General features: G+C 40.7%; 1 protein-coding gene and 1 long non-coding RNA gene across 14 annotated transcripts in view; one reads left to right on the plus strand and one right to left on the minus strand.

Annotated features, from left to right (window-relative positions):
- The first annotated feature begins 89 nt into the window (after positions 1-89).
- Positions 90-1,990, plus strand: LOC141571160 (uncharacterized). Its single transcript, XR_016019759.1, has 3 exons — positions 90-339; positions 1,119-1,179; positions 1,498-1,990. It is a non-coding gene; the product is annotated as an uncharacterized LOC141571160 (long non-coding RNA).
- A 94-nt stretch (positions 1,991-2,084) lies between these two features.
- KALRN (kalirin RhoGEF kinase) overlaps positions 2,085-14,919 on the minus strand; it is a 622,455-nt gene continuing 609,620 nt past the window's right edge. For all 13 annotated transcript variants that reach the window (XM_019738955.3, XM_019738953.3, XM_019738949.3 and 10 more), the window contains 3 exons: positions 12,835-13,035; positions 9,575-9,713; positions 2,085-9,014 (listed from right to left, as the gene is read on the minus strand). In XM_019738955.3, coding sequence (XP_019594514.2) covers positions 8,469-9,014; positions 9,575-9,713; positions 12,835-13,035 — 886 coding nt within the window. In that variant the 3' untranslated portion in view covers positions 2,085-8,468. The remainder of the gene's footprint in view (positions 9,015-9,574; positions 9,714-12,834; positions 13,036-14,919) is intronic.

Below are 14,919 nucleotides of genomic sequence, written 5' to 3' on the forward strand. Positions count from 1 at the left end.
AGCCCCGCCCCTTCCGCCTCCTTTTCCGGCCGCTGGGCGGGGCGGCTGCGCGCGGCTCTGGATCCTGTAGCGAGGATGCAGTGGCTGTAGCGACATGTGCCCCAAGGGTTATGCTACTGCTGGCTGTGTCTGGATGGCATCGATGGAGTTTAAAGTCCCGAATAGTTAGATCGACTCCAAGATCGTGAAGTCAAGCCTTTCAAGAGAGTTTGTATAAATCCTGCCCACTTTTTGTAGCTCAGTGTCCTCTTAATTTTCTCTACTCTTTGGCCAAGCGTGTCGTTATTTGCCTGTTATTAGCCACGCCCCTTTCCCCTCCCCCGTTTCTCCAAACAGAGTGTAAGTACTCTTCTCAGTTCTTTTAACTTCATGGCATCCGTCACATGACAATGTCATAGTGGTTTGCACACGGGTCTATAACGCGCTTGGCAGGTTCCTTACCTCCTCCGACAGCTCTAAGCAATCATGTCACATCCAGCGCAACATGGGCAGTGAGGGAACGAGAAGGGGCGGCGTTAGGTTGTTTTAAGAAAGAAAGAAACAGAGACTTAATGCAGTTGAATCTCAGAGGGCCAAGGTCTCACAGTCATGAAAGACTCCACGCAATATCAGGCCGACTGGTGGCTTTTATTGATTATACAAGGGAGTAAAAATTATCTATGGTCTGTGAAACTCATCCATCATATCACAAAGGCGGTTTAATCCAATTATCCCCATCTGCAAACAGCCAGAGCAGAAAGTCCTATGATGACTTATTTAAGGTGTGTACCCTCCTGGGGGTGTCTCATGATAAAACTTTGTTGTTGAGCTAAACAGTGAGCACTGATATTATTGCTCTCCTAACTTCTCTCACAATCAGGTGAGAGGGAAAGCCAGTGTCAGCAGTGGCTTCCTTTAAGCAGGGGCAAGGGGAGGCAATGCTCCTTCCCATATTTTCCATAGTAGCTCATTGGGGGTCCCCACACGGTTCCGCCTGTCTTAGGCTGTTCCTCACATGAGAAATCTTACCCGTCCTTGGCTGGCAAACCATCTTTTGGGGACTGGACAGAGAGACATGAGGTGTAAACATGAAGCAAAGTCCCAAGAAGGCACAGTCTCACAGACTCTTCTTTCCTTAGGGAAAGGTACGAGGGGACAGTCGGCTAGAATGCTGCGTGACAACACTACCTGAAAGAGGACGTATGTTTATTCTGCTTTGCGTAGCTCAAGTCTTTCGCACGTAGTAAGTGTACAGCAGATGAGGAAAAAGGGACAAGAGTAGAAGAAGATAAATTTATCTGTGTCAGGGTTATCCAGGAGGGTAACCTTGCTAGCCAATCTGAAAATCCAAGCATATTTGGTCTTTACAAATAGATCAGGGGGGAAATTCCCATCGTGTGAAAAAGGCAATACTTAAGGGAAATAATACTGAAAAGCATAGGGCTAATGATTGTCACTCATCAAATTGATTCTGATTTTCTTTTATATTTTCTATGTATGTCTGTATTTTCTCTGAAGAGATTTTGCTGACCAGCCAGTGTGAAGAGCCCATACTTTGACCGTGATTTCTCATTTCAAATAAATGCAGTAAAATCTTGATGAAATAGAAGTCAACTGTTAAAACATTTTGTTCTTATTGACAAAATAAGCTAATCACAACACTTCAATAACATTCTCGGCAAATGACAGTGTAATATGAATCAGTCTTTTTTACACTTAGGTGGCCTACGCAGACTCTCAAAGCCTGATCAGGTCTGCATAGGCTAATCCAGACCTTCAAGTCCACTCTATGATGCATAAGCTAGTGAGATCCATCCCAAATAGCCTGTCTGTTTGCTAAGGAAGTTGCCACATGAAACCCCAGCATGAAGTTAACAATGCACACCTGAGGCCTTATTCAGCATTTTTGAATAGAGAAATGCCTTATAATACTTCTCCAGGCTACAGAGTTGTTGCTTTCTTTCCAAAATAACTGGACAAAAAGTGTTGTAATAATAATGCAATATTTTTACCTTGTCAAAAGCTTTCATATGAGGAAAGAGAAAAAAGTTACTCTTTTTAGAAATAAAGTTTTTAATTAGGGGAAAAAAAGAGACTACCAGAAATAAGATCTTTAGTATAGTATATTTATAGGAATGCATAACTTGTGAGATGTACATTTTGAAGTTTCATCCATAACATTTACTGTAGTAAGAACAAGACAGCAGGTCATCACTTTACAACATTACACGTGAGTGAATTTAACTTACAAATAAAATATTTACAACCTACCTTTACAAAATGACATCGTGTGCATACAAAATGAACAACTGCAGAAAATTTAAAAAATAATAAGATAACCAAAACCCAGAAGATACACTTAAGGCAGACCAGCAAGACACTGAAATAATTAAGGCTGTGGAATTCTTCTGCACCTTGAAAATATAGAGCTATTTATCAATACTGTGGAGTGATTTTAAATCAAGTGTTACAAGCCTGATGGAAGTATGCACTTATATGTATATGTGTAATGGTCCCTATGGGGAAACCTGTCCACGTATGGATAAGGCCCTTTATCTGAATGACCAGAGAAGCCCACCTCAAACTCTCAAAAGATTTGGTGGGGAGGGGTCACTCAAAACCAAGAGGTGCCAATGCAGTTTGTAAACCAACTGTTAATAATTCAAATATAAAGATACTTCTGACTCCAGATAAGCAGAATAACCCAAATGATGGCCCCATTATGTTTCAGGCTTTGTTTATTTGGTTTTGTGACCTTCAAAAAACAGCAAATAATTCCTAAATGAGTAGAATCTAACTCTACCCATCAGCCCTAATGGTTTTGAATGACCCTGAATGGTTTTCCAATAGAGAAATTGACCCACCTGGGCTGTCTTCAAATGGATAGATTTCTGCATATGAGCAATAACATATACATACATATTATACACTATATACATGTACAGATGTACATATATCCATATTTTCCAACAGTTTGCACTTTAATCACTACCGTTCTCTGACTAGGATTTCAGTCCAAAGAATATGTATAGTTTTTTCACAGTCTTCATGTTTGTCCTAACTACCAGTTTTATTCACCTTCCCTATAGAGTAGACCGGAGTTTGGCAGAAATAGAAGTAAAAGCACCAGGGTCAAAAAAATCAGACATGGAGATGACAGATATGGCTTAAGTTAGTAAGAGAAGATGTATGTTTATTAACTTCAAATTTATAACCAGTCTTTGAGATCACAGTAACAGTTCCCATAATACTCCAGGATGTGGATTCATTTCTTGATAGAAGTCAGGCATTGGTGGAGCGCTTATGCTAGCTGTTTGTGGGCTAGCAAATTAGCTCGTTTCAAGTGAGCCTCAGGAGTCGTGACTCCAAGAATTTATTTGCTCGTTTTTCCACCACCCTCCCTTTTCTCAGCTGTCCTCACTATCCAAAATAACAGTTATCTGGATAAACAGTCAATCTTGATCATTTGAATAGAAATTAAATCTGACCACAGGTTAGAAGCTCCCAGCAAACAGGCTGACAGGAAAACACAATAGCCTATGAGTATTAATTTCAGGTTTTCCATAAATGTCCCTTAAAGATGAATATTTGTCTTAGAGTAATCGCTTTTTCCTCTCCTCTAACTTCTATATATATTAAAAATGAGGAAGAAATGCCTTTCATAGAAAATATGGCCTATGATATTTCTGCATTCTATTTCTGTATAGATTTCTGACATGAATAATATTTTCTAAACATCTAGCGCTATGGACAAATTTCAGCCCTTTTTAACCCTCTAGAATTAATGAAACAACGAGAGCCTTATAGTTTTTAGAAAATGAATATTAACATAGTAGCTCCCCTTTTTTAATCGTGTGTGTATAAACCTTATCTTTTCTAACTCTGCCCCAGGTTTAATCATTTCCAAATGATCCCTAGATTTTAAATAGTTAAGAAAAAACATAATACAAATAAATCCACTGAAAGCTCACATACTGTGTTTGTCTAAGCTAGACTCCACAGAGATGCTATACAGGAGAGAAGGGAATAGGTTAACATTCCTCAAAACTGAGCAGGGAAGCTGTGTTTGTACTTTACTACAGAGCCCCCCCCCACACACACACCTTGCGTGTGAAATATTCCCTCCTCTATCAAATTCATGGGACAAAGATTTAGTTAATACACAGAAATAACCACCATCTACTTTATAACATATTTGCCCCCTCATATTTTCACAAATCTAAGCCTCCATGCTCTTCCACATAGGCAAGAAAAAAGTAATGATGAATTCACGGGCACTAAATCCTGGAGACTATAGGAAAGCAAATATGCTACTCCTGAAACACCTGATTATCTGAAAAAAAAAAAAAAAAAAAGAAAAAAAAGAAACCAAGGTTTTTCCTCCCAAAACCAACAGTTCTATTCATTTCTACACCCGTGCATTTAATTTGTCTCTTATCATAGATACCCGTGAGATTGTGAAGAAATGAGTTGTGATATTAGAAAATATTTTCACTTTTGCCTTCCCAGTGAGGAAAGTGGCTGTTTGGGTTCTTGTCTGTCAATTTTTCCAGAGCAGAAGGCTTGAGAAGAGAGTAGTGGTTGCTTCGGAGGGCCTTTCACTCTTTGTGGCTGCCCTAAGAAACACTGGCGAAAACAGTTTATCGACATAAGACTTCAGTCATCTCTCCTAACCTTTGTCTGTAGACGAGCTTTTCAATGATCAAAATTATAGGCTAAGACCAAATCACAGTTAGACAAAGAGCACCTAGTACTTCCAATTAAAATCAATTTACGGAATTTATTCTCATGAGTTTGCAAATGGTATCTAAAGACATGAATATTAAAAACCTGGAATGTTTAAAGTTACTATCAATAAAATTCTTAGCACTGGCAGTGTGTAGCACTTTAAAAAAAATACCAAAGTATTTTCTAGACATCCCAACTAAGGTATTCTTCCAACAGTCCTATGAAATGAATGTCTTCCCTCTTGTCCCCCCAACTCCCATTTTAACAATGGGGATAATTGGGGCAGAAAAAGCAGACTTTCTGTAAGAAAGGACGAATCAGGAATAGCTGAGATTGAAACAGTAATTCCTAGGCTCACCCTATATTCAGATGTTTCCATTGAAAAGATATTCTAAAACAAAGGAAAAATGCTGCAATATCAGTCAATCTAAATACAATGAACTTCTTTATCTCCCATCCTCCCTCTGAAAGGCACTACTATTATAAAAGCTTTGTGAACCACAAAGCAGTGAAGCCAGCTAGTCCTCTGCTTCCTCGCTCCCCCAAGAGTGTTTATGGCTGTGAGAGATCTGAAGGACACCCGTCAATTTTATAGTATTTTTCTTAAAAATGTTCCCACATTCAGCTGCAAGTGGATATAAATCTATTTACTTGAAACAAATGTAAAAGATGCAATACATCATTATACCTTTTAAAAATTATTATGGGTTGTCCCTGATTTTTTCCTTCTTTCTCCATCCCACTTTTGCAAAACAAACAAACAAAAACCTAAAACCCTATGCAAGGAATATAAGCCAAGCAAGAACTTGTGACTTTAACCAACATTTGTTTTTCCCATTTCAACTGGAAGTTCACTGTCACTAATTCCTAGTTAAGTTTCCATTTCAAACACCACCATAATTACAGAAGTGGACTATTTTCTCTCCTCTCTTCTCTATCACAAAGGAATAAATATGTCTTCTAAAACAGGTACAAGAAAGTGGTCCCTGGTCCTTCATCCCTCACCACCGTTGCCCACAGAGCAACCTGAAGTACAAATTTCCCAGCCCCATCTTCTGGGATTCCTTGTTATTTCCAACTTGCTATGGAGAATTCTGGAACCAGGACTGCTACTTATCCCTATTGGGAGGGACCAAGAGCTTTGCAGACAGGGAGACTCCCTGCCAGTTTCCTTCAGTTACCAAACTATATAAAATATACCTCCTTTCTCTTTGGGCCTCTATTAAATTCATTCTACTCTAATGATTGTACTTTGGCTCCAGGGAACAAAATCATACTACTTTTCATTTCTGTGTCCTCCCTCTCCAGTCTCTTCATTTCCCCAACAAGTGTCCTTGGGGGAGATTCCAGGCAACCTCACATCTGGACCTTCCCCACTCTGCTGTGAAAGCTGATATAAACGCTTTGGCTCTGTCTAACATTCTGTCCACTGCCCTCCCCACCACACAATTTTATTAATGCTCTCCTGTGCAGTCCATGCACATTGCCCTAGGTCCTATCCTTCACAAGCAGAGACTCAGCTTACCTGCTGTGTGGTCATAAGCACTCAAAAGACTCAGCAGGGGCTCTTTCATCCCCGTCCACTGTGGACAGCACAGAACTTTCCAAGCCATATTATATGGATATCTGGAATTCTCAGTGCCTGCAATCTATCTCGTGACAAGCCCTAGGGACCAGGCTTTCTTCTTATAGGCTATGTCTCATCATGATGACATGTTTACTAAAAGAGAGTTTAGTAAACATGTTTTAAATAGTCAAATATTATATCATAAAGCATTTGTATATACATTTGTTTTTAAATGAATAACATGGAGGGTTAGTCAAGAGAGAGCTCTGAGGAAGGGATCCTTGATGACCCAGGGCCATTCAAAAACTAGGAAACAAATACAGTCTGAGTCAGTTTCCACATATTTGGTTAATCCTGAAAATACGAAGTGCTATCTAGTCTTATTGCTTGAACTTTCTACTAATCTATTAATTTATAATCTTGGATGGGATGAAGTGCAGGGTAGATGACAAAGTTGACTTTGAAACCAGTGGAAAAGAAAGATGAGTATTTTTAATTCTACATTTCCACTGTGGGGTATAAGTGTTTTTCTATATTAAAGTTCAGACTTAGTTTCCACCATTCTTTTTCATTTAGATGGGTTTGTAGTTCTATTTATCCTTCATAAACTTGCCGCTCGCTCTTCTAAAATCTACGCTGCATGATTTTAATCCCTCAATCCTATTAGAGGAGCGAAGCAATGCCATTAAACCTGATTAGAACAAACACTTGAGTTATATTTTTAAACTATTATTTGCATAATCGCAAGTTTCAAAACATGTCCTAGAAAACAAAGGGTGGATCATGTACCAACACAAAAACAAAAACTCTTTCCAAATACACACATACAAAAAGAAAAGAAACCATGAAATGCCCAGGTTTAATTGTTTTTTCCACTAGCAGAAAACAAGGGCAATTCCTCATCATCTCGTATGGAGAATATACACCAGAAAGCAGCGTCAGCCTCAAAGTGCAGTGTGTCCTTTCAGCCCAGGAAAATCTCAGTGGCTGAGTGGTGGTAGGTATTGCAGTTGCAGTTAAAACTCAATCTCTATCTATTAGGGTGATGTATCAGATTTGATTCCATGGCTTCAAAAAAGGACTTGAGACCAGGCCTTTAAAAGGTCTATATGGCTGCCTCCTTTTGGTGAGCACCCCTTAGCTTCCATAAGGGGATAGAAATAAAGTAGGCCAACTTTCTGAGGACTGCATTCTACAGCAGCAGAAGGCGTCAGAAAGTGTTGTTACAGTGTTCACAGGAACTGTAGGAAAGGTTTCTATTTGCCCTTTTGTATGTACCTGTTGTATTCACTACCTATTTCAAACCAAATGTGGACCTAAAAATAGCCCACAACTCGTATGCATTTGGACTTATTTCCTGGCAGGCTTTCCTGCCAGATTAACTCGGAGCTGCCAGTGAATTTGGGGGTAGCATTTCATATACAGAACCTATGTTAGTCAAATCCCTGTGACTGAGAGGAAAATCTTCTCATTCACAGATTGCAAAAGGGTAACGTTGCTTTCTCTTAATGCACAGGTTCTGGTAAAAGATTTCTATACAAGATTTATAAAATGCTCTAAAAAAACATGTTGTCTACTTGTGCTTAGTCAAAACAATGTAATGCTTCAGTAAATAAATTACTGTCTTAACTGGAGCACTCACAGTATCTTATGATTGATTTCATATATATCTCTATATTATAAAACTCTGAAACCTGAATGGGATATATTTTACCGTATATGTATGTGTATCCTATTAAGAAACTATATCTAAGTAGTCTAAACCAGAATAGTTGGCATACATGACATCTCTCATAAATAGAACTTTTTGCTTAAAATTTCAGCAAAGGAAAGAACCTTTTTATACTCAGTACAGTAAGCTTAAATTTTGCCCAGCTACCCACTCATTTTGGAATGCACAATTAAAATTTTGTAACAGCTAATATTTGTGTTATCCTTGCCACTCTTTTTAATACTTTCTGTGACTGCCTCTTTATCTCTTCTGAATACCCTTCTGGAAAAGCCCTGCCTGGGCTTCAGGTGATTTTACTGCTGCTCAGACCCTTATTAACCACTGGAGAGGTTTAAGAAGTACATCTCTCAATCCAGGGAACCACACGGAGTGAAATGATTAACATAATTATTTACAGGCACACTCAGTTTTGCTTTGGTTCACACTGCACTTCCATGTGAAACCTCAAGGGCTGGGCCACAGCTATGTTCCTTGGTTTACCCGGTTGACGATGTAGCTCTTGACATTGGGAATAGGCCGCACGTCGTTCTGATGCTTGCGACGTTCTATGAAGCAGGCCAGGCGGGAGGTGTCCAGGGGGATCTTGGAGTAGCTACCATTGTGGGGCTGCAGCCATGGATGCTGCAGGCAGGTCGCTGCTGTGGGCCGCCTCCGGAAGTCTTCCTGTAATATCACATTGATGAAATCTCTGGCGGCATTGCTCACGCCACAGAAGTATTCATGGGGGAAGCTGAAGTCCACCCTGCATACGTTGATACACGTCTCCTCTTTGCTCTCATCCAAGAAGGGGGAGACCCCACTCAGCATGACATAGGTCAGAACCCCAATGCTCCAGATGTCTGTTCCCAGGGACACGGGGATGCCTTGGATCACTTCTGGAGCAGCAAACTCAGGGTTCCCCAGCAGATGGTGGATGTGGAAATGACCTGAGATCTGGACAGCGTCCTCCAGGTCAATGAGCTTCACTCGAGGCACTGGGATCCGCAGGTCAATGAGCAGGTTTTCAGGCTGAGGAGATGCAAGGAGGCGGGGAGAAGAGAAGGCGGGGTCAGCGCTCTGTTTTGACTGCCAGTAGGACTCCAGCAGTTCAAACACAATTCTGCTATTCCTGGATAAAGCCTATCATCTACGGGACGTTCCCTAGGCAGAGTACACAGGAGGCTTCAAAGCAAGCTACACTCTGAGTCTGGGTGCTGCTTCAGACATCATGTCTTCTTAACTATCCCTTCCGCATTGAATCAAGAAAAAACAACAAATTATTCGTTTTGGAGAACAGGGACTTCTTTTTTGAGCACCATGAAAAGGTTGACATTTATTGGCTTCCTTCTATAAAGTTAGGTGAGGTGGCTAAAGCTTACCTACCTTCACTCATCCCAGATGTCATTGTGACTTGTGTGTTCTCATTAAGTTGTAAATAACACACTTAAATTGGGTAACAACCTCGCTTCTGTTTAATATTCATAAGGACTCTAAGTAAGTAAAATGCATTAGAATTTACATCCCTTAAGGGTAATGACTGGCAGGTTGGACTTTGCCATTTCCCTGCTAGGGTTGCTATTTCATGTTACCTTTATGTCCAAATGCGCAACCCTGCAGTTGTGAAGGTACTGCAGAGCTTCCATGATGTCTCGGATATAAAAAGCTACTTTTTCTTCCATCAGCTCATCATGATTCATAAGGTAGTCTAAGAGCCGGCCATCATCCATCCTGAAAATAAGGAGAAAAAAGCAAAGGAGATATATTTGTAAAGAAACAGAAAAATAACACACACATCTGCAAGATCTCTCCTATTCCTTCTTATAAATAAAGATCAGTGTTGCATATTTCAGTTAGAGCCCAAAGTTAGTATAATGTTCAGAACTAAAATAAATGAATAAATATATACATACATACATACATACATACATACATACATACAATTACAAATGCAGTGTGCTTAAGGGAAGAAATCTATATAATCTTAAGTCTCATTCTGTTTTGTTTACTTTTAAAATTGCTCACAAGGTAAAAGTTCTGACATCCCTTTAAGATGTTAGGTTACAAAAGAGAGAAAGTCTTGAGAGAGAGAGAGATAAGGGAAGGGGAGAAAGAGAGAGAGAGAGAGAGACAGAGAGAGACAGAGACAGAGACAGAGACAGAGACTGAGCTAGTTCAGCAATATTGTGATTAACTAGAACCTGGTGGCTGCAAGCAGCCCCACATGTGTTTTGAAAATTGCTTTTATGTGTCAATTTTGAGTTGGGGAGAAATAGAAAGCAGGCAAAGTTTGTCCTTGCCATTCTTGACTCCTTTCTGAATACTTTGCCTTTTTAGCAACTTTCCAACCGTAAACACTGTACTGAGAATAAGGTATGAGGAACCAGACAGACCGGATTTGAATCCTGGTTCTGCCACTTACAGGCAGGGGGCCTGCAGCAAGGCGTTTGAACGCTGTGTATTGGTTCCTTCATCTTTACAGTGAGAATAATAACAACAACAATAATAGCAAGGATTGTACAAGGATCGAGAGAGACAATGAGGGATTTAAGCATACGTGGTAGCAACAGTAAACGCTCAATGTGCTCTAGTAAGTACCCTGTGCCCTCTTCAGCAAGCATGCCCAGATGTCAGGCCGTTATGCTCTAATGTGCACGCGGCTGTTAAAGGCACACCCCAGAAAATGCCCAGGCAGAGGAGCCTGAGCCAGAGTCAGAAACAACAGTTGAAAACCCCCCCGGCCAAGTTTCCAATCTCTTCTCTAGCTTGTTCCTTCCTTCTGGTCTCTTCTCCTACTTTCCTTGACAGGAGCAAAAGCTAGGACCAATGAAGGCCTCCTTTGCCTTCCTCTGACAGAGCCCTGGCTGGGTTGGGAGTGGCAAGCATAGAGTAGAGAAGGATTTGAGCTTTTTAGATGCACCCTGCTGGATTTCTTGTAGCTCTTAAGGGAGAAATTAACAGAAGCACTGCTCTGAGACAAAAATGTCTCATCTACCAAGTTCACCATTAGAGCTTTTGGATAATGCAGATGCCCAGGCCCCACCATAGATTAGGGAATCAGAAATTTAGTTGCCTGGTAGAGAAAAGCTCTACCAGATATTTGGATAACTACCAAATGGGGAACCCATAGTCATGGTGTAACCAAGATTTAGCACAGGGTTTGGCTCAGGCACTGCCTCTCCACAAATATTTCATGAACCTCAAGTCCAACCAAGCACCTTTCTATGTTCTCACAGCAACCCTCTCCAAAAATATGCATTTCTGTCTTAGCATTTACCATCCTATACCGAAATCATTCATTTAGCGGTTGGTTTTCCTTGTTCAACTTATAACTCCTCAAGGACAAGAATAATATTTTTCATCTTTCTTCCTGCCACTCTGGCCCAGGTCTACACAGCAGTTGGCACCCAGCTGAGTGCTCAGTAAATGTTTGAGGAACTAGTTCAATCCAATATTCCCCTCATTAAATCCCTGAAACATCTCTGAGAAATGGGAATAATTCTTCAGACTTCACAGATGAGAACTCCGAGGCCCAGAAAGCCAAGTGCACTGCCCCAAATCACAGAGCTGGGATTAGAGCCCTGGTTTCTCATTCCAAGAATGGCTACTTTCCATTGCGCTGTGGCAGGCTGGTCATCAACGCCTTCTTCAAAACAGTGAGCAGCAAGAGTGAAGGGGCAGAGGTTTCTGGTCGGCAGTACCACCTTGGTACCCAAGGGACTATACCTTTTATTGGAACTCAAGTATGAGAGGTTGCCACTTGTAAATAATCACTCACCTTTAACAATATGCTTTTTGAGTTAGGAAGCTCCCAACAAACAGGTTAGGTGCTGAAAGGCTGTTTGTAAGTGTATTTATTAAGTCCAAAGTGACAATCTACCAACCACTACACAGCTGTATAAAGTTAAGTACCACACAAAAATTACCAATACTAGTAACGGCGTTGGATTTATCTCTTCTTGTTTCTTTTCAACCAATTTAAAAATATAGTCTACGGATGTTTACATTTTGGCTTTCTGTTTTTCATCATCAATACATTTATGATAAGTTACTGCTTCCAAGGCCCCCATACACATACACACACACTGACAAGCACACGAGAGCAAGACTGCATGAAAAGCTATAAATGGAGGTGGTCCTCTACTGAGCATGGGTTCAGTATTGGTCTTTGGTGCCAATGTCTGTCTTCTCTCCAGGCCCAGGGCCTCATCAGCACCAATCTGCTACCATTTCTGTGAGGGCTCAGTACTTCTGAAAAGACTTTCTTTAGTCTCTGTAAAAGTTCTCTAAACCACTGAGCATGTTCTCTGTTCTTAGTCTGTGGTAATAGTGAGGAGAATGTGACCTTATTGCTTTATCTGATGTATTCTGGGGCCAAGAATATGGTGGCTGAGTCCTGAGAAAATCTGGAATGAGTGGAACGTTTTGAAGGTTCCACCCTAAAAGGAATTTCTTGGGCGGTAGACTGGGGATAGTATGGCAATGGATTGATGCACAAACCCTTCTCTTTCTCTTCAACTCCACCCCTGTCAATAAGCTTATTGTCAATAGCTTTTCCTAAACTCCTGCCCAGGCCAAGAGTCTAGAACAGGAAGAAAAGGAAAACTAGAGGGAGAGAGATGTGGGTTCAAGTCACAGTTTCTCCATTTCCTAATTTTAAGGAATTAGTTTTAAGGATCTTCCTTGTCCTTGATTTTCTAATCTGTAAAATGGGAATAACATTTTTATAAAATGGAGGGGAGAATACCTGTTACATACAGCACTTTGTAAGCTATAAGACTATTAAATGTAACTGCCAATAAATAACCCAAACAGCTGGGGAACACCTTAGAGAGATGACACCTGTACTTACAGCTCCAAAATCAGGATGTAGGAGGTGGGGGACTCATAGGTGTCATGGAGAGTGACGTACTGTGGGTGCTGCAGATGCTGAAGTAGGGCTGCTTCATGGGCAGCCTGCTCTTTTTTCTTCATTTTTTTGCTAACAAATTTCACAGCAACATCTTTGCGGGTAGCTTTGTGAATGCACTTCTTTACAATGGAGAAACGGCCTCTGGCAAACAAAAAGGAGAAAGCATTTTGTCAAGATTCATTAATCAACTAGGTATTATTATTATTATTGTTATTATTTAAGATTTTACTGGGGAAGGGGAACAGGACTTTATTGGGGAAGAGTGTGTACTTCCAGGACCTTTCCCCAAGCCAAGCTGTCCCTTCAACCTTAGCTGTGGAGGGTGCTGTTCAGCTTCAAGTTGTTGTCCTTTCAGTCTTAGTTGTGGAGGGCGCAGCTCAGCTCCAGGTCCAGTTGCCGCCGCCATTTGCACGGGGCGCAACCCACCATCCCTTGCGGGAGTCGAACTGGCAACCTTGTGGTTGAGAGGATGCGCTCCAACCAACTGAGCCATCCAGGAGCTCAGCGGCAGCTCAGCTCAAGGTGCCGTGTTCAATCTTAGTTGCAGGGGGCAGAGCCCACCATCCCTTGCGGGACTCGAGGAGTTGAACCGGCAACCTTGTGGTTGAGAGCCCACTGGCCCATGTGGGAATCGAACAGGCAGCCCTCGGAGTTAGGAGCACAGAGCTCCAACCGCCTGAGCCACCGGCTGGCCCTCAACTAGGCATTATTTTATTCAAGGGTGTGTGACATTTTATCTTAACTGGTCTGACAGTAACATTTTGCTAGGAATCCTATTTACTGGATAGCAGTCCCCCTTTCTCCACAGGGTATGTGTTCTAAGACCCACAGTGGATGCTGAACCGGCAGATACATACATTTTCACTTAAAGGAAGCACTTTATGGCTGTTGTTTGGCACATGTAAATTGCCAGTATCACTCCTTTTGTGCTCTGGGGCCATTATTAAGTAAAACAAGGGTTCCCTGAACACAAGCACTGTGATATCATGACAGTTGATCTGATAACCGAGATGGCTACTAAGTGACTAATGGGCAGGTAGTGTACACAGAGTGGACACACTGGACAAAGTGATGATTCATGCTCCGGGCGGGACAGAGCAAGATAGCGTTAGATTTTTCTCATGCTAGTCAGAACAGCACGCAATTTTAAACATATGAATCATTTATTTCTAGAATTTTCCCTTTGATAATTTTGGATCATGGTTAACTGCGTAACTGAAATTGTGGAAAGTGAAACCACAGACAAGGGGGTCGACTGCATTTTTAATTATAATGTTACCATTCAGAAACACCATTTTTCTTCCTTAGCATTTTAGGGTTCTTTGAGATGCAAAAAACTAATTGCATTTTTTTAGTCAATATATTTCTCTGTCATTTTGAACATCAACCACAGTTTCAGTTTTCTTTTCTAAATAGAGTCTATTTCTATAAAATACAACAATAACAACAACAATAATATTGAAGGAGGGATCCTACTTTATGATAATTTCAAAAACATTTTTAAAGAGGCAATTTAAAATTTTATCTTATATTTATTATCTTTTTATTATGAAAATTTTCTAATATACACAAAGTAGGAAGAATAGTACAATAAATGTCCTATGTACCAAGCAGCTAGCTTTAGTAAGTATCAACATTTTGCCAACCTTATTTCATCTATTCTTTTCCTGCCCCCCGATTTTTTTGGGAGTGTTTTAAGCAAAATCCAGATATCATGTTATTTCACCCATAAATACTTCAGTTTGCATCTCTAATTGACAAGGACATTAACAAATATACAACCACCATTCTATGTTTACATCTAACAAAACTGACCATACATAAAATAAACAAAATGGCTCCCAGACTCAGCTGTAGCTCTATGGAAGTTAGTAAGACAGTGAAATAGAAGAGGGCAACTGATTAGCAATGGAAGCAGAGAAAGGCAGGACCAGAGAGGTGACAAGCCTGCACCATCAAGGCCTGTCCATGAAGTGCCTTAACCCATGAACAGAGGAGTAAATTATCTGAAGAGCAGTTCATTCC

The sequence above is a fragment of the Rhinolophus sinicus genome, chromosome 17 (assembly GCF_057876585.1).
Source record: "Rhinolophus sinicus isolate RSI-liver-muscle chromosome 17, RSI-T2T, whole genome shotgun sequence".
NCBI lineage: Eukaryota > Metazoa > Chordata > Mammalia > Chiroptera > Rhinolophidae > Rhinolophus > Rhinolophus sinicus.